Source organism: Natator depressus, chromosome 3 (genome assembly GCF_965152275.1).
Source record: "Natator depressus isolate rNatDep1 chromosome 3, rNatDep2.hap1, whole genome shotgun sequence".
Classification (NCBI taxonomy): Eukaryota; Metazoa; Chordata; order Testudines; family Cheloniidae; genus Natator; species Natator depressus.
Window position 1 is genome coordinate 11,310,647 of NC_134236.1, and position 19,234 is coordinate 11,329,880.

At 47.8% G+C, this 19,234-nt stretch overlaps 1 protein-coding gene across 1 annotated transcript in view; it reads left to right on the forward strand.

Moving 5' to 3' along the window:
* Positions 1-282: 282 nt before the first annotated feature.
* C3H8orf74 (chromosome 3 C8orf74 homolog) overlaps positions 283-19,234 on the forward strand; it is a 36,250-nt gene continuing 17,298 nt past the window's right edge. The window contains exons 1-2 of the mRNA XM_074947111.1: positions 283-330; positions 2,078-2,270. Of these exons, the coding sequence (XP_074803212.1) occupies positions 283-330; positions 2,078-2,270 (241 nt within the window). The remainder of the gene's footprint in view (positions 331-2,077; positions 2,271-19,234) is intronic.

The window sequence follows — 19,234 nt, forward strand, 5'->3', positions numbered from 1 at the left end:
AGCTGCTTTTCTAGCGACCTCAGTGGCTGCATCCAATACCTGGAAAAGCTTCCTGGCAGTGAGATCTATTAGACTGTGCAATTGGGGCTGCTATCCCAGCCCCATCGGTTGGGACATTTAACAGCAAATGATACAACTCTAGGGAATCTGCTGTCGGGGAGAGTCCTGCCCGGGCTGGGAGGGCTTGGATTGGCTCCTAGAACATTACCACGCAATGGAACTTTGCCACCTTTGTGATTGTATAAGACAAGCTGTGCCCCCTAGTAACGGGTTCTGATAAGGATGGCGGCCTTATCAGCAGAGGGGGTAAAGAGAGTCTGTCAGCTTCAGGTAAAGATAGCTATCATTCATTCAGGAAATACGGAGAGGTCAGAGCCATTAGGTCAAATCCTATTCTAGGCAATCATAGAATATCAGGGTTGGAAGGGACCTCAGGAGGTCATCTAGTCCAACCCCCTGCTCAAAGCAGGGCCAATCCCCAATTTTTGCCCCAGATCCCTAAATGGCCCCCCTCAAGGATTGAACTCACAACCCTGGGTTTAGCAGGCCAATGCTCAAATCACTGAGCTATCCCTCCCCCCACTAAAACGTAGGACTCCAAAGAGACAGATTTCTAAGATCTTGGTGAATAGTTCATCATCTGACCAGGGACTGGTGGAAATACTGGTGGAAATTCCAGATAACCTCATTGACACTAGATGAGCAACTCCAGATTTACCTCTCTGAGCTCAGGAGCTGGGTCTTTAACGCCACAGCATAGCTGGGGCTCGGTGGAGTTAGCTCTGAACCTCAGCATAGGACCCAGCAGGTGTCTCTGTGATGCTGACAGTCCCTTCCCTCTGCCTCTTTCTGGCCCCCAGACCTGCTCTCTTTCTCTTCTTTTCACCTTCAGAATCAGATGAGGGTTTATACCCCATTCCCACTGCAATAGTGAGTAAGCACGTACTGACCCCAGCCACATGGCATGGGTCAGGGGAACAATAGGTTAGATCCCTGCCTGCCACACCTTTACAATGCCCACACCTCCTCCTAAGCATCTGGGAATTAGAAGGGTTGCCGAAATGGCCTATATCAGCTGTTGGCAGTTTATGACTGGCCATTGTACACCTGGCCCCAAACCACAGGGCAGTTTATGGCAGGTAGAACTGGGATGACAAGAGGACATACACTGATCCTGCCCTTCACTCCCACTGGGCACTCAGCACCCCGCAGGATTAGGCCCCATGGATTTGACTCCCACAAAGTCACTGGGATGCAGCCTGTTGCTGGGTGGTTGCAGTGATGAGGCAAATCTCTTATGCTACAGGGCCAACCCTATAAAGGTCAGGAAGGAACTTTGCTGCCTCCATGATTGCACCTTTAGACATATTCCTGAGCAAGGAGTGGGGTGGAAGCTGTACCAACCCAGGGATCGCCCTGAGGCACAATTACCACCCCACTCCAGGGAGAAAGTACCTCACAGTGATTTGAAAGAGTGCTTGTACCAGGCTGGCTAAGCCGACCTATTACAGGGGGGATGTGGGTTGGAGCCAAGACTCTACTCACTTCCATCCCCTCCACAGAGCAGAGGCTGTGAGCTGCACCAGACTGAGACCTAAAACCCAGCTAGGCCAAGCAAGGGTCTGGAGGGGACATGGGAGTGGGTGGCTGTGACTCCCCCACTTGGCCCAGTAAAGCCCACAGTCACTTTTTGAGAGCTGCTTGCTCCCCTCTGATGCGGGATATCAGACATGACAGACCAAGCAGGATACTGCATGAGCTGGACCCAGTGGAAACACCTAAGGGCCTGATTCCGCTCTCTCTCACGCCTGGGAAAACCAGGCGCTATGAACCATATGGAGTAAAACAACCATGAGATCAGAATCTGGCCCGAGGTTCCTATATTTTGATACACTTGCTGGCCCAGATTCTCAGCTGGCATAAATCAGAATTACTCTATTGGCTTCCAGGGAATTACTCAGACTTCAGCCAGGTGAGGATCTGGCCCATTCTCATTCAGGAGAGGATGCTGCATCTGCAAGCGAAGTGCCTGCATCCCCCGCTACTCCCATGTCACTCGTGTTTATGTCTCTGCCAGAGGGAAGAAGGGCGCCAGTGCCTGAGAGCGCTCCTGCAATGGGAGGAGTTTGATGACGTGAGGGATCTCAGGCGCAGCATAGAGCTCGACAGTCTTTACAGCAGCATTGTGTTCGCCGTGGAGAAAGGGCTCTCCTGGCCTGCGGTCGTGGAAGCGGGAAAGCTTGCGGAAGAGCTGCTGAACGAAACCAAAGGTGCGTCCTAGCACTGGGAACTGCCTCCAGCTTCTCCTCTCTCTCTCCCCCCAGTGTAAATCAGAAGCATGGAAGACAATGGTGTTACACTGCGGTAAAACTGGTGCAAAGAGAATCCAGTCCTAACTGTTCGGGGGAAGGGATGTTAATAGTCAGTGGGTCAGTTGTCCCCATGCAGCCCCCTCATGACGAGACATGAGCACAGTGTTCCAGGAGAGGGTGCGTGAGTTACACCAGTGTAAGGGAGAGCAGAATCAGGCCCATTATTTCAAGATCTGTCCAGGCATGCAAAGAGCCCTGCCCTTGTAGTGAGTGGGGACGCACACAGGAGATGCGCTCCACTTAGCTGTGGGCTGACCTGCCTCTGAGTGCAGCCCTGCAGACCAAGTCTGACTGGGTGACACAGGTCTGCATACGTATCACGTTTGCAAGAGCTGAAATCAGGCCCTTGCCCTACCTCTATTAGAGACCGTGAGAAGCAAACACTTGAATCTTGGTGTCATAACAGCAGCCACATGTATAGAGCACCTTCCATGCAAGGATCTGAGTGCACTGGATAAACACTCATGAGCTTCCCCTCACAACAGCCCCCAAAAACAAACAAACATTACTGGGCCTTACAGGTAAAACTAGGCTCCCATGTAGGGTGACCAGACATCAGGTATTAAAAATGGGGATGGGGTGGGGGTGAGGGGGTAATAGGCATCTATATAAGAAAAAGCCCCAAATATCAGGACTGTCCCTATAAACTTCCCATGTGATGTATGTGTGCCTATGATTTGTTGGTGAAAACACCAGCACGCCCACTTTAAACTTTCCAACACCTAGGTGTGCAAGTATAACACTTTGTTCTTGCAACACCCATTTAAGGTTCAAACACATGCAGCCCACAGTTTGTCACAGCTCCCTCTAGTGGGTGGTCAGCCTGGAGGATAATAGCCTACTGCTTCTACAAGATAACAGAGTTACTCCTTTAGCTCAAGTGGGATAGATCGCTGCTATGGGCTCAATTCATACCAGCTTTATATACATACTTTTCTGAGCATTCCCCACTAGCAGTTAAGGACTCTAACTCGGGGGGGGGGGGTGAGAAAACCTGGATTAGTGCTGGAAATGACCCACCTTGATTATCATGCGCATTATAAAGAGAGGTTTCAAAGAGGGATGGGCTATTACCAGCAGGAGAGTGAGTTTGTATGTGTGTGTGTGGGGGGGGGGGGGGGAAGGGTGAGAAAACCTGGATTTGTGCTGGAAATGGCCCTCCTTGATGATCACTTTAGATAAGCTATTACCAGCAGGAGAGTGGGGTGGGAGGAAGTTTTGTTTCATGGTCTCTGTGTGTATATAATGTCTTCTGCAGTTTCCACGATATGCTATGCATCCGATGAAGTGAGCTGTAGCTCACGAAAGCTCATGCTCAAATAAACTGGTTAGTCTCTAAGGTGCCACAAGTACTCCTTTTCTTTTTACGAATACAGACTAACACGGCTGTTACTCTGAAATCAGGTCTCCTGTGTGACTGTTGGAGATCAGAACATGGGTGATCTTGCCTCATGGTTCGAACAAGGAGTCAGGCCTAGTGGCTAGAGCAAGCGCCAGTAGCCAGAAATAGCAGCTCAGGGTCAAGCTGGAATCAAAGGCCAGATGCCAGAGTCAGAAGTCAGGAATAGGAGCTGAGGGTCAGAGTCAGGTTACCTGGAACGAGGCAAGGCCAGGGACAAAGCTAGGTTTGAAGCAGGAGCAGGGCTAGAATAAGGCAGGCACAGGATCTATTGCAGCCATGGGTGAATGTTTTGAGCAGACGCTGAACTGCTACTGCTGGGCTTAAGAGCCAGTCTGCTGACTCTTCCCACCAAATCAGGCAGCCTACTACAGCCCAGCTGCACTTGTTAAGTTGCCTGGAGACTGGCTCTGCTGCAGGCCCCGATTCCTGACACTAACCCCCACACCCTGAGGGCATCTCCTGGGGACCTCAGGGCCCAGTTTCTCTGGGTACTTCTGATGGAACTTTTGCAATATGGCCAGGGCCTGGACTTTCTCTACCGGCTCCCAAGACTGCTCAACCAGATTACAGCCTTCCCAGTCCACCAGGTATTAGAGCTTTCCCCTAATTCTCCAAGAGTTGAGGATTAGGTGGACAAAGCACTCCTCCTGTCCGTAGACTGGATGGCAGTGGCAAGTTGGAATGGTCTGGGTATGGGTTCTCTTTGTAGGGCTTTAAAAGTGAGATGTGAAAGACAGGGTGGATCTTCAAGGGTAGCCATAACCTGAAGGCAACTGGATTTACCCATTCTTTAATCTTGAAGGGGCCCAGGAATTGGTGGTCTAGTTTGGCAGATGGGTGACTCCATTTAAGGTTCTGAGCAGAAAGCCATACCTGGTCCCCTACAGACAGATTGGGGGCAGCCTCATGGTCTTGGTCCACGTGGTGTTTATAGGCTTCTCTGGCAGACTGCAAGTGTTCCTTGAGCTCCCAGTGTAGGTGGGACACTAAATCCGTGGTAACTAGTACTGGAGACCTTACGGTTAGGTCTGGGTGGAAGTGAGGGTGAAATCCATAGTTTGCAAAGAATGGGCTCTGTTGGGTTGAGGCATGGATTGCATTGTTATATGTGAACTCAGCGTAGCACAGCAGGGGGAGCCAGCTGTGCTGGTGGTAAATTTAGAAAGTGAAGATACTGCTCCAAGATTTGATTGTCTCTCTCTGTTTTCCCATTTGTCTGTGAGTGCTAGGCTAGACTTGATGCCAAGGAGTCTGAGAATGTCCTGCTATGATTGAGAGACGAACTGGTGTCCCCAGTCCGATACAATGTCTGGCGGTAACCCATGGTAGTGATAGATATTTTCCAAGAAGAGCCGAGCCATCACACATGTGGTAGGAAAAGTACAGCGTGGGATGAAGTGTGCCACCTTTGTTAGGACATCAATGGCAACCAGGATTACTGTGCGTCCCTACGAGCGGGGCAGTTCTACGATGAAATCCATTGATATAGTAGACCAAGGCTGCGGTGGTGTGGGCAGAGGCTGGAGGAGACCTAAGGGTTTGATCGTGGGTTCTTGGTATGGTTGGTGAGGTTCCAGAATCGTATATACTCCTTGATGTATATACTCGTATAGGCCTGGCCACCCAGAGCTCCTCAAGACCACGTTCCAGATCTTGAATTGGCCAAAAGGGCCCACAAACAGCAAATTGCAGCATATTTTCAATACCTGAAGCCCAGGTTGTCCCTCCAGAACATAAATAAACCCTTGTGATAGAGAAGGCCGTTCTGTAATTGGAACTCAGAGTCAGGTTGCCTACCCACATCATTCAGAGTCTGGCAGATCTGGATTGTGTACGGATCATCAGGGAATGGATGGAGGATGCCAGACCACTGCTGATCATCTCATGGATAAAGTTGGGCACCTTGAGCATGTGCATCTCCATCAGGTTTGAGATATTCACCTTTGTGGGATAGGGCATCCAGCTTCCTGTTTCTTGTCCCTGGGTGATAAGTTATCACAAAGTTGAAGTTGGTTAAGGCATCTAGCCACCTATAGATACTCCAGGTTTTTGTGGCCCATCAGGATTTGGAACAGGAATTGGGCTCCTTCTAAGAAATGGTGCTACTCCTCAAAGCCACATTGATAGCCAGTAGCCCCTTCTCCCAGGTATTGTAATTTTCCTCCCACTGAGATTAGTTTCTGAGAATAAAAGGCACAGAGAAGGAGTTGGTTAAGGGGGCCCACATGCAGAGATAAAACTAGTCAAGTGATCTCGGTCCAGATTCTGTTACTGCAGATTTACACCAGTCTAACTCCCATAAAAGCTCTTGGAGTTGCCGTTGTTTTACACCAGTGATACTGAAACCGTAATCTGCCCCCTACCCTTCAGAAATAAGGTGCTGCTGAGTGGTTGGAGCCAGGAACCCCTGTGTTTAGGGGCTTGCCTGCACCGTGGAAAAGGGGCTGTTCATGCCTAGCTACACCAATGCTGCACTGCGTCAGGGACTGGGATGTGGACGGTCATGCCTAGTAGTTAGAGCAGGAGGTAGACATCAGGAATCAGAGCCCCCAGGCAGAACTCAAGTCAGAGGCCAGGAATCAGAGCTGAGGGCCAGAACCTGAGAGAGGCAAGGCAGGGTCCAAGGCTAGAATGAGGCCAGGAACAAGCAGACGCAGGGCTTACTGCAGCCGTGGGCGAATGCTTTGTGCAGCCAGTGCCCTGCTGAGCTGAAGAGCAGGTCTGCCGATCCCCCTCAGCCAAGCAGGGGTTTAGCCAATCAAGCAGCTCAGGTGGGGCCCTGCTGAACTCGTTAGACTGCCTCTGATTAGTGAGCTAGCTGCGGGTCCTTACTCCTGCCTCACAGGCACAAACCCCTAGTGTAAACATCGCCTGACTATTTTTCTTCCCACACAAGTGTCTAGATTTGGTGCTGGCCCCCTCTGGTGGCCTTTGGAAAGTCACCCTGTCTGAGTCCCCATCTGGAAAACAGGGATATTGACCGAACAAGAAGAGTGAAGATCAGCTAATGGTCCGTTTGGTCCCATCATTTACACGGGTGTAACCCCACTGGGGGGTCCCCTCTAGGATCACCAGCATTGCACTGGTGTAGCTGAGGGGAGAATTTACCCCAGTGCATGTAAAATGCCATGTTAGGGCCTGATGCATCTTCCACCCAAGACAATGAGGTGTTACAACGGGCTTCGGCTTGGACCTCTAGAACCTGAGCCTAAAAGGCACCCTCAACCGCCATGGACGTCCGTGTGCTCCGAGGGCATTCAGCTCTTCGCAGGATCAAGCCCCGTTGTCATCTGTCAATCCCATCCATTGCCCGCCTTGCTTTTAACATGCAAATGCATGTCTTTCAGGCAGAGCTTTTCAGCCAAGCTACTTTGCCCTGGAAGGTGCACGGTGCCTCTTGCTACACGCATTGTTTTGGTGACATTTTTTTTTTGCCCCCACTTTGCTGCCAAGAAACAAATTAGAGCTAATACTGTCCTTGTTTGCTTATGAGATAATACATTCAGCTCACACCATTTAGGCGTGTCGTCGTATTTATTTAGCACAAGATTTAAACAGAGATGGACTCAGGCCACAAAGTTTGGATCCGGATCTCATTTGAACTTTCTCAAATCCTTTCTTTATCTCTGGGGTTTCAGGGTTGAATTCCATCCCTTTTAGTTCTAGGGCTTGTCCTACACTCATCCACGTAAAGGATGAGTGATTTCCCCCCCCCCCCCCACTTCCCACTCTAGAGGCTGTAAAGGGCCAGATTCTCCTCACACGTTGATTTTATACTAGTCTTACTCTCCTGACTTCAGTTGAGTTGCTTCTGATTCACATCAGCATATGTGAGAAGGGGAATCAGATCTAGGATAAGCTGAGAGGGGCAGGTGTCAGATCCCTTCCTCCTTCATGCCCCTGTAATGAAGAGCAGCAGATGAAGGAAGGAACGGATGGTAACAGGGGTGCCAGAATTGGGGGCCGGGGGCCATGCCCCCCCCCACTTTTTACCAGCTGTAAGGGTGACGGGCGGGGCAGAGAGGAGCAAGTGCAGGGCACGGTCTGGGGGGGGGGGGGGGAAGAGGCAGCATGGGGGCAGGCCCTCGGGGGAAGGGGTGGTGCAGGGGCAAGGCCTTGGCGGGAAGGGCAACATAGGGGTGGGGCCACAGTCTGGGCACCATTACCCCACCCCCCACCACACACACTTTTAGGGAGCTTCCAGTGCTCCTGGGTGGTAAAGCCCCAGTGACACAGTTAGAGAGGATGTCATTACATGACAGTCAGACAAAGGGACAATTTTCCTACCTTCCATTCTGGGAAGTGCAGGGGTAAGGGTCTGGGGAGGGGGCACCTGGGTGTTTCACCTCACCTCCCAGTCAGTTATAGTCCCTCTCCCCTCCGTTCAAGGTGATCAGAGCCCACCCAGATGCCTTGGGATGAAAGAGAGAACAGAGTTCCCTCGGGGATGCCTGGATAGGATACAACCCTTCCTCCCCCTACCAGCTACAAAGCATGGCCGTTGCATTCCCTGCTTTGCAATGTTGGGCGTGAGAATGTTTATGCTTTTAATGCACTCACTAAATAATTGCCTGTTTGTACGACTGACCGTAAAGCCGATGCCTCTGGGTGTATGGCATTTAGGGCCCACGGGGTGCTGAGTACCACCTCCAAGGAGCATAGTAAGTAGCTGAGCAGCTTCCTCCACCAATGAGCAGGTGGGAGCTCTGGGTGCGCTGCACATCCCCATGTGACAGTGAGTATGGGGACAACCAGAGTTTGCTAGTTGTTTACTTATGAGCTAATCAAACTGGTTCACATCATTTGAGGTTGGTCATGTTTGTATAATGCTGGTTTCGAAGGCCTCACCATTATTGTCATAGTAGCCAACTTGTTTGCACTACAGGTTTATTCTGCACATTTGCTCTGGGCTTGAAGAAAGTTCTGCAAGCCACCTGGGTTTGGACTTTTGGGGTAGCACAGTGTGAATGACAGCCTAGCAAAACCATTTCACACAGAAGGTGAAATTCACCTCGAGCAGGGACCAGCTCCAGGCCTATGCACTGCTTGCAACCCACATATGCTGAGGACTTAAGAACTACATAGACCATTTCTGATTCCTCTGTGCATGAGTGAATTTTATTATTTGTATTACTGCAGCACCTGCGAGTCCCCGTTATGGACCAGGACCTCATTGTGCTAGCGGCCATACAAAGATGGTCCCTGCCCCAAGGAGTTTCCAGTCTGAGTAATTCATTCAGAATTCGCTGCCTTTCAATGGTGTCCTAGTTATTGCCACACAACACCCAGGATCATATTGATTCTCAAGCAAGCCTTACGAGACAGAATCTATGTGAGACATCCATTGCTTCTTAGCAATTAGTTTAAAGTTTAATTAAAACATCACAAAGAAATTAAATTTTCCTTTGCAGGGTGGGGAATAGTATAATAAAGTAGCAACCCATTCTCAGTTTGCCCTGCCAATTCACAGGGGAAGGAGCTATGCTGCGTAGTTTATAATCAGCCCTGCTGCATAATGGATGGGGAGCTAATGATAGATTGAAATCTTTCAAAAGAGCCAGAGTGCACCAGGAGTTAATCTCCAGAACTAAATCTTTGTTGAAAACAAACAAACAAACAAAAAAAACAAACCTCATTTCAGGGTGAGAAGCCAAACTTTGACACTGATGGAAAATGCTGCTTTTATAAAGTCAGACTGTGTTAGTGACTGAGAAATATTGTTCAGACCATTTCCATCAGTATGTTAGCTGCAAAAGCTTAACTATATTATTTGTTATTTGTACAGTGCCAATATTGTGCAATGTGCATGACAGACAGCAAGAAGATTCCGCACTGCCTTGCTCCTTTGTGAGGTCACCAATGCCGTGCAACATGGGTGTAAAATGCTGGTGTGAGTGGAGAATTCTGAGATGGGAGTGTTGCCGAGTTTGCACAGGTGTAAACAACTGCTCAAGGTGCAAGACAGTGGAGAAGCAGGCCCAGGGTCCTCTGCCCTGATCTAAATAGCCAGCTTACTGGCCAAGGATGGTACATTGAAAAGCAAAGCAATGATGTTTCATGCCTGTTTGGTTAGTTGCATGTGTTTTGTTCCTGTTTTCTATTGTCTTTTTAACTTTTCTTTCAAGGGGGATTCAGGATTATAGGCTACCTGAAAGAAGGGTTGGGGGGTATTTGAAGGTGGAGGTGTGGTGGATGGGGTCAGATGAAAGAGAAGATAGGGGTACAGTGAACAGGGTCAGAGGCAGAGCGGGCCTCTTGGACTCAGGCACGCAGATGGGAGTGGGAGAAGACAGTGAAGGGTTGGTTCCTCATGCAGCCTTAGGCAGAGTGGAGTGGTTAAGGGGTAGTGAAAAGAGAGAAGAGCAGAGAGGTAGGGAGGTGTTATGTTGTGCATGGCCATAAGGCAAGGACTAGAGACCCAGTCCAAAGCCCACAAAAGTCAATGGGAGTCTTTCCTTCACTGGACTTTGGATCATACCTTTGGAGTGGAAGGTTGGGAAGGTAACAGAGAGATCTGAAGAGGGATGGGATGTGATGTGCTTGGCAAGAGGAAAGACTGTGGAGACAGCATACAAGATGGATTGGGGGAATCCCCCAAAAGGATGTTGATAAATTTGAGAAGGTTCAGAGAAGAGCCATAAAAATTATTAAAGGGTTATGTAGCAGATTGAGCACTCACCGGCACAGCGCCTCCTGCTGTTCATCCAGGAATTAGCTCTTTTCCAGCCTCGGAGCACCCCCTGTTGGCTGGTGTCTTGTCTGCTGCAGGCCCCGGTGCCCTCTTATCTTGGGATTCTGCCCCACAGTAGTCCCCACGCTCTGGGTCTCCCCTCCCAGGGGAATCCCCACCCCCTATGCCCTCTAAGGTGACACAAGTCCTCCTTTTCTTTTCACCTTGCCTCAGTGGCTACTGCCAGTTGTCATCTAGCCCCCTTTCTCTGGGGCAAACTGCAGTCTGTAATGGCCACTCATCATTGGCAAAGGGGTTGGACCAGCTGCCTCTGCCTATCCCTGGGCTGCACCTCTGCGGCCCCAGTACCTCCTTGGGCCTTTAACAAGGCCTCAGCTCGGGGAGTTGCCAGGCTGGAGCTCCCCAGCTCCTCTTGCCCTTCCCCAGCACTGCTCTGTCTAAGGTACCCTGTCTCCCAGGCAGCTAGGTCCTTCCCACTCCAAGACTGGAGTGAGACTCTCTGCCTTCTCCCCAGGAGCCCTTCTTATACTGGCCCAGCTGGGCCCTGATTGGCTGCCTCAAGCCCACCCATGATTGGCTCCCCAGGGCAGCCCTTCCCCAGGGCTGTTTTTAACCCCCTCGGGGCTGGAGCGGGGTGACCACCCCGCTACAGGTTAGAAAACCTGCCGTATAGTGATAGATTCAAATAAGTCAATCTATTTAGCGTAACAAAGAGAAGGCAAAGGGTTGGCTTGATTACAGTCTATCAGTATGTACCTGGGGAACAAATATTTGATAATATGTTCTTCGGTCTCGCAGAGAAAGGTGTAACACAATCCAATGGCTGGAAGCTGGAGCTAGACTGGAAATTCCAAATTCAGACTGGAAATAAGGCATACATTTTTAACAGTCAGAGTAATTAACCATTGGAACAACTTACCAAGGGTCGTGGTGGATTCTGCATCACTGGCCATTTATAAATCAAGATTGGATGTTTTATTAACTATATACTTTGGGAATCACTCTGGTGCAGTTCTCTGGCCTGTGTTAGACGGGAGGTCAGACTGGATGATCACAATGGTCCCTTTCTGGCCTGGGAATCGATGAATCTTTGAAAAGGGGAGAGCTGGGGTGGCAAGAGAGGAGGCAATTGCAGTAGCTAGGGGAAAGGGAATGTCGGCTGCCTTCTTTTGCGATCCCAGCCAAATTCCCATTAACCTCTGAAATGAAAAACACAAAGGCTTATTTGTTTTCTTGTATATACAAAGATTAGGGCTGTGCACACAAACCCGAGGAGAGAAGGTTTGCAGGAGAGAGAAGGGCAGAGACACCATCCTACACCAAGGCACAGTCTGCAAAGGCAGGCTAGGCTTCCTCAGGGCAGACTCCTGGCCACCTGGCACCTTGTAAGTGTCACTTTGCTGCCACTTCACAGTGACCATCTCTCCCCTACAATCCCCCACCCCAGTATGGGCCTGAGCCAGAGCCCACTGAAGTCCGTGGAAAGAATCCCATCAACTTCAGTGGGCTTTGGATCAGGTGGTATGTTCTGAGCTCAGAACTTCTAAGGATCCTCTACCCTTCCCAGTTTCTACCGTGGCTGCAGCTTGCTCCCCTGCAGCTCTCCAGGAGAGCCCCACACTTCCCGTAGCTCTCCACTCACCCTGCAGCTCCCCCCCTGCCCCCAGCATTGCATGGCTCCCTCTCTCCTCCAGATCACACCTCCTCCGCAGGCAGTGGTTGCTCCCTGTACAAGGATGTATTTCTCCAGGTGGACTTGGCTAGAACTAGGGTCCAGACATACAAGGGGTCTTCGGCATTGCAGCACCGACCACCATGGCACCTTGCTAATCACAGGAACAACAATGCAATCCACAAAGCCTGAGTTAGGCACCGACCTAGGCTCCCTGTATAATGAATGGCCAGAGAGAGGAGCCTTAGAATGCGATCCACAAAAGCCAGCATGCTAGGCAGGGAGCCACCTTGCTAGCCGATGAGAGATGCCAACAACAGAGGTGTGTCCTAAGCTGCTCCCCTCTCACCGAGATAGGCGCCTAAGTCCAGGCTGCAAGGAAGTGCCTATCTCTGTTTGCAATCCATGAAGAGGAGACCATCTTCTGGACTCAGGTTCCTAAGTAGTTACTTGCAGGAGGAGGAAGAGATGGTGGTAGAGGTGGTGGTGGTGGTACCCCCCCTTATAATTTTTGGCCCAGTGGTTACAACGCTTGCCTGAGATATGGCAGACCAAGGTTCAATTCCACCCTCTGCCTGATGGGGAGAAAGGATTTGAACAGAGTTCTCTCGCTTGTCAGGGGAGTGCTCTAACCACTGGGCGAAAAATTATAATGGGGGGAATTTTGTGGATCACAGCGGAGCCAAAAACTGGGACTTAAGCTCCTATGTCTGGGGTTTAGGCACCTAACTACCTTAGTGGATTGGGGCCTAAATGCCTTGAAGCTGGTTTTCCTTGCTCCAGTTTTACTCCAGTGTAACTCCATTGGCTTCACTGGAGTGGCTCTAGATTTACACCCATGTAAGTGACATCAGAATCCGGTCCCGGGTGCCCGATACCCACTAATGTGCCTGGGTGCCGTGTGGAGAGGTTGCTAATGTGGTGTACGGGTGCTGGATGGGGCTGCAGAGACCAGTGGGCAGACTCCATTGTGCAAGGGGCGGCACCGGACTTCAGGTAGCAGCAGGCTGCCGTCAGCACCTGGCTGTAATTGCTGTTGTGCTGGAGTGATGGAACATTTAAATAGAAATCAGAGCATGATTAAACACGAGCTGTCTATGCCCTAATGAGAAGAACAACGCAGACCTAACATACAGCCGAATTTGGCCCCTCATAGACAGACATGCTGTGCTCTCTCCTCTGTGTCCGTAGGGAGCTGCCACTCTTGCATATCCCAGCTGGAATAGCCCAGATCCTCTATGGAGAGGTGCTGATACTCCACAACTTGCTAGTACCCCCAGATTCTGAGAGTCCAAATGAGAGAACTTTGGTAGCAGGACTGCCCAGGCAGATGTGGCAGGGGGATGATTGGGAGGGTCAGTGCTGAATCCCGTTCTCTTTGCAATCCAGCTTTCCTTTTCCGGTAGCATCTTGGTGCTATTAATCACTGGCCCTAAATATAGACTTCCCTTACAGTAAAACTTTGGCCTCTCCACTCCTGCTGTTTTCCTGAAGGTCTTGATCCAGAAACGATGTGATCAGAGTCTATTCTCAGTTACACGCATGTAAATCCAGAGTAACTCCACTAGCTACTCCAGATTTACAGCGGTGTAACTGAGCCCCCTATGTGCTTGTGAAATAACCTTAAATCCACTCTTTAACTGAAGTTGATGGACCTAATTCGGAACTCATTTACACCAGTGTAAGTAAGTGAGGAGTAACTCCACTGAAGTTAATGGAGTTATACTGGTATGAAACCAAAAGAAGATCACAGGCTTGATTTACATGTTATTTCAACTTCATGAATACATAGATTGTAAGCTCTCTGGAGCAGGGATCGTCTCTTTGTTCTGTGTTTGTACAGCACCTTGCACAGTGGGGTCCTGGCCCATGACTGTGGTCCTAGACTCTGCTGCAATACAAATAATAATAATTGTCATAATAATGGTCACTCTGAGAGGAAGGATCATCTTGTGGTAAAAGTGCTGATCGGGGCGTCAACGATCTGGGTTCAAGTTCCAGGCCCTGTCACAGGCTCCCTGTGTGATGCTGGGCAAGTGACCGCATCTCTCCAACAGAGCCTGGTTCTCATTTAGACTGGGAGCATTTAACACCACTTCGGTAGTGGAAAGTGGTTTTTAAGTCACGTTACCAGCTGCCTGCCAGAACTGGGTAAAGGGGTCTGAGTGTAAATGAGAACTAGGCCCTCTATGCCTGTATAACATGGGCATAACAACAATGCTTCCTTTCTCTCACCTGTTGTCTGTCTTGTCTATTTAAATTCTGAGTGCTTGATGGCACTGATTAGGGATCTGTCTACAAGCACTGCAGTGACACAGCTACAATGCCGCCATGCCATAGTAGCTCTAGTAAATCCACCTCCATAGGGGCAGTAGCTAGGTCAATGGAAGATTTCTATTCTGGGTTTAGGTTGGCCTAACTAGGCCTTAGGCTATGTCTACCCTGCAGTTTATGTCGGCATAATTTATGTCGCTCAGGCGAGTGAATAAATCACCCCTCTCAGTGACGTAATTTACACCAACATAAGCGCCGGTGTGAACAGTGCCGTGTCGGCGGGAGAGCTTCTCCGGCTGCATAGCGAGTGCTGCTCGCAGGGGCTGTAGTAGTTAAGCTGATGGGACAGCTCCCTGCCGTCAGCTTAGAGTGTCTACATTAGAGAGCTTATAACGGCACAGCGGGGGCTGCTGTAAACTCTCTTGTGTAGCCATAGCCTTAGGCATGTGATTTTTTTTACCCCCCTGAGCGACATACCTAGGTCAACCTACGTTTTAGGCATAGCGCAGGCCTCAACGTGCATGCAGCCCCTAACGTTACCGCTGGACTCTCTAATTGCTACTGTAATATTAATACATATTTTGCCCACTCCCTGCTTGCGGTGGAATGAAATCTATGCCAAGGGCTTCTGTGTTTGATGTGTTCTTCATTATTTGGCTTCTCCCTTGACAGATATAAACACTATAACAAATGATCTAGGTCGATACACTCCCATTAGGGCCATTTTATCAAGAGAGCCAATTTTGCACATGGCCCCGTTCATGGGTGCATGAGGCATCTGGGCAGTCAAAGCCCTTGCTGGTATTATCACCACTGCAGTTCAAACCTTTGTCAAGGAATAACGCGCAGTCACTCCTCATTCTAAGTGCTGGGCCAATGGTGTATTTAATCTCCCTATCCGCCAGTTCAGCACAGACTCACCTCAGGTTCCTGAAGCCCTTGGCTACAGTCTTGCTGTGCAGTGCCTGCGTCAGCTGGCGAGGCTGTGAATCTCATGAGCCAGATCTCTTCACCCCAAGGACTTTACTTCCCTGGGCTCCACCTACTTTTACCCCAGATGGTGTCATTCACTCTCAGACTTGTCATTGTTGACTTTGAGGAAGTGTAACCCACACACATCCTGGGTGTGGTGGTCTGTCCCATCTAGTGGCACCAAGACCACTTCAAGAGAGAGAGTTAAATGAGTCGGCTCTACAGCCTTAGCTAACAGACAGTTGGCTGTTAGCTCATGCGGTAGAGGCTCATGCACTAAGCTCCAAAGGTCCCCGGTTTTATCCCGCCCGCCGACGACTGGGGTCTTTCGGTGTTACAGAAGTACCAATAAATAATAAGGCCATGCATTCATCCCCCTCCACATCTCAGAGAGTGTAACAAGCACTAATTAAGTAAGCCTCACAGCACCCTAAAGTAGGAATTACCATCCTCGTATTGCAGATAGGCTAACTGAGGGCAGGTCTTCCCTTAAAATGATGCAGTGGTGCAGCATACCAATGTAGGCTATGCTAGGTCAATGGAAGAATTCTTCTGTCAACCTAGCTACTGCCTCTCATGGAGGTGGATGACCTACACCGATGGGAAAAGCCCTTCCGTCAGCATGGGTTTGCCTGCACTGAAGGACCACAGTGGCACTGCTGTAGTATTTTAAATGTAGGCATACCATTAGTGTAGAACTAGGAATAGATCCCGGAAGTCTTGACTCCCAGTCCCCTGCTCAAACCATAATGACTTCTGCCTGGGATGGCTCAAACTTCTAGTCTGATGGTAGTTATTGTCTTCAGTTAACTTTGCACAGACTGTAAATTTATCAGAGGGCTTTTTCTCCAGAAATTTTTCTTTTGGACCTGATTTTCAGAAACAGACTCCAATTTTGAGGCATAATTTATTCCCACAATTAAATACAGGTGCAAATGACAGTATTACACCATTCACTACCTGATTTGCATGCTCAGTCAGGTAGAGGGTGAAGGGTTGGCAATACTTTTAACTAAAGAATTTTTCTTAAAAAGAAAGACGTTTAAAAAAAATGTTTATAAAAATTGTCAACCCTTGAATGTTTTCATTTTTGTGAAATATTGTACCTTTTCTGATATCTTTTTCCCCCCGATCAAAAACATGCTTGAAAAGCTTAACTAAATTTTTTATTTTCCTGAAAACCTTTTTTTTGGTAAACATAAATCATAACTAAAAATTCTATAACCAATTTTGATAATGTTTTCAATACTTTTTTTTAAAATGGGGGGCGGAATCACAAAAAAACCCGATGAAGTGAGCTGTAGCTCACGAAAGCTTACGCTCAAATAAATTTGTTACTCTCTAAGGTGCCACAAGTCCTCCTTTTTTAAAAAAAACCCTGGTAAAACAAACAAACAAAAAGATTCTGTTTGAAAATCTTCAAAAGGAAGACAAGGTTGAATTTTCAACATTTTTCATTAAACTGATTTAGGAGCTCTAGTCAGGTAGTTTAGTGACTTGATGGTGGAATCATTTGAACCCACAAATATTTTTGTGGTGCAAAATTGTGGGAAGAGTTACTTGGGAGTGCAAAATTCTACTGACAAAATTGAAGGCCAGGTTACAGCACTTAAAATTCAGGCTCTTTGTGTTATTCTTAGATTCTAAGGCCGGAAGGGACCACTGTGAGCAGCCAGTCTGAGCTCCTGTGCAACACAGGCCAGAGAACTTCCCCACAATAATTCCTGTTTGAACTACAGCATCTCTTTAAAAATAATAAAATTCCAGTCTTGATTTAAAAATTGCCTGTCTTGGAGAACCAATCCCAACCTTTTGCAAATTGTTCCATTAGTTAATTGCCCTCACTTTATTTCCAGTCTGAATTTATCTAGCTTCACCTTCCAGCCATTGGATCTTTTTATAACTTTGTCTGCTAGATTGAAGAGTCCATTATCAAATATTTGTTCTCCATATAGGTGCTTATAAACTGTGATCAAGTCACCCCTTAACTTTCTCTTTGTTAAGCTAAATAGATTGAGCTCTTTGAGTCTATCACTATAAGGCATGTTTTCCAATCCTTTAATCATTCTTGTGGCTCTTCTCTGAATCCTATCCTGAACCCTTTTCAATATCCTTCTAGAGTTGTGGACACCAGAACTGGATACAATATTACAGTAGCAATCAGAACGGTGCTAAATACAAGAGATAAAATAACCTCTCTACTCCTACTTGAGATTCCCCGGCTTATGCATCCAAGGATTGCGTTAGCCATTTTGGCCACAGTTTTGCACTGTAAACTCATGTTCAGCTGATTATTCACCATGACCCCCCAATTTCTTTCACAGTCCCTGCTTCCCAGGATTCATGCATAGTGCAGCTTGGCAGAAACGAACTAGCTAGCTAGGTCTTAATCACAATAGTATCCGAGCACCTCACCAACATTATTTCAATGTATGCTCATTATCTCTCATGCGGGGAAGCATCCCCATTTTACACACTGAAAATTGAGCCACAGAGAAATTTTGTGACTTCCCAAGGTCACACACCAAGTCTATGGCACAGCTAGGAATTGAACTCAGTCTCCCCTGAGTCTGTGGCCAGTGTTGTGGGATTCTGCATAATGGTAATGTAATAATAACAAAAATATTCTTCATCACATGTACGAACGGATCCATAAAGAATTAGCACAGGCTATCAACGCTAAAGTCCATTTGTTTTTATGTTACTGCTGAGGGCTGGCGGGTGTTTGTCAGACAAGAAAGCTTGATAATTGGACACTGTATTTTTTGTGGAATTTCTCCTTTACACACTATAAATAAACTGTCCCCCAAAATGAGGGAACCACATTATTAGCATTAGCATTTGGTCAAGAAACCCTTCACTAGAGCTGATTTTAAAAAGGTAAGCATATTTTACACACACAAAAATCAAAAGAAATTATATTTTCTATTTGTTTGTGAAAGTGTGAGGGTTTTCAGTGAAATATGAAATTTTTGAACTTTAAAAATTTTTTTTAAGAATTCCCCAAACTTTCATTTTAGCGTGCAAATTACACTCCCCCTTCTCACTTTCTCTTTTTTGTGTTTATTCCTCGGAAAAAGGGGAGAAAAGTTAAAAAGTGCCAGAAAGTGGGGGTTTTCCTGATGCAATTAAACAAAAATATTTGTCTAGAAAAGTTTCATGAAAACCCCTAACATATTTTTACTAAAAGGATAATTTTAGCTTTAGTCAAAAAGACATTTTCTTTGGGGAAAAGACTCAATGGACATTTTTTGACCAGCTCTGCTCTTCTGTTTATAACCGCATCCAATGCATGGCTTTTCCCAACTTCTCTAGTAATTTGGGGGATTGCATTTTTATTTAATATTTACTTCTGTATGATTGTGTATTTCAATATTTGTCTTTGTTTGCTGCCCATTCCCTCTACCCCCACAAAAAAGACATTAATAATATTCATTGAAGAGTGAAGGAGTTTTGTGGAATCTCTCCCTTTTTAATAATTTTGCTGGGGTTTAACTTTACAGTGCCTCTCAATAACCACCTACCATCATTGTCCCGGCTGTGCCGGATCAGGGTCATCTGGCTCTGCAAACAATGAATGATTTTTTTTTTTGGTCAGCAAGTTCCCTTCTTAAGGTTTATGGAGTTCAAAGGCTACAATAAGAGGAACAGACAGCCTGGGTTACAGCTCAGCCCTTCACCAACAGCTGGCATTAGAAAAGCTTCAGAAAAGCAACTAAAATGATGAGGGGTTTGGAACGGGTCTCATATGAGGAGAGATTAAAGAGGCTAGGACTTTTCAGCTTGGAAAAGAGGAGACTAAGGGGGGATATGATAGAGGTCTATAAAATCATGAGTGGTGTGGAGAAAGT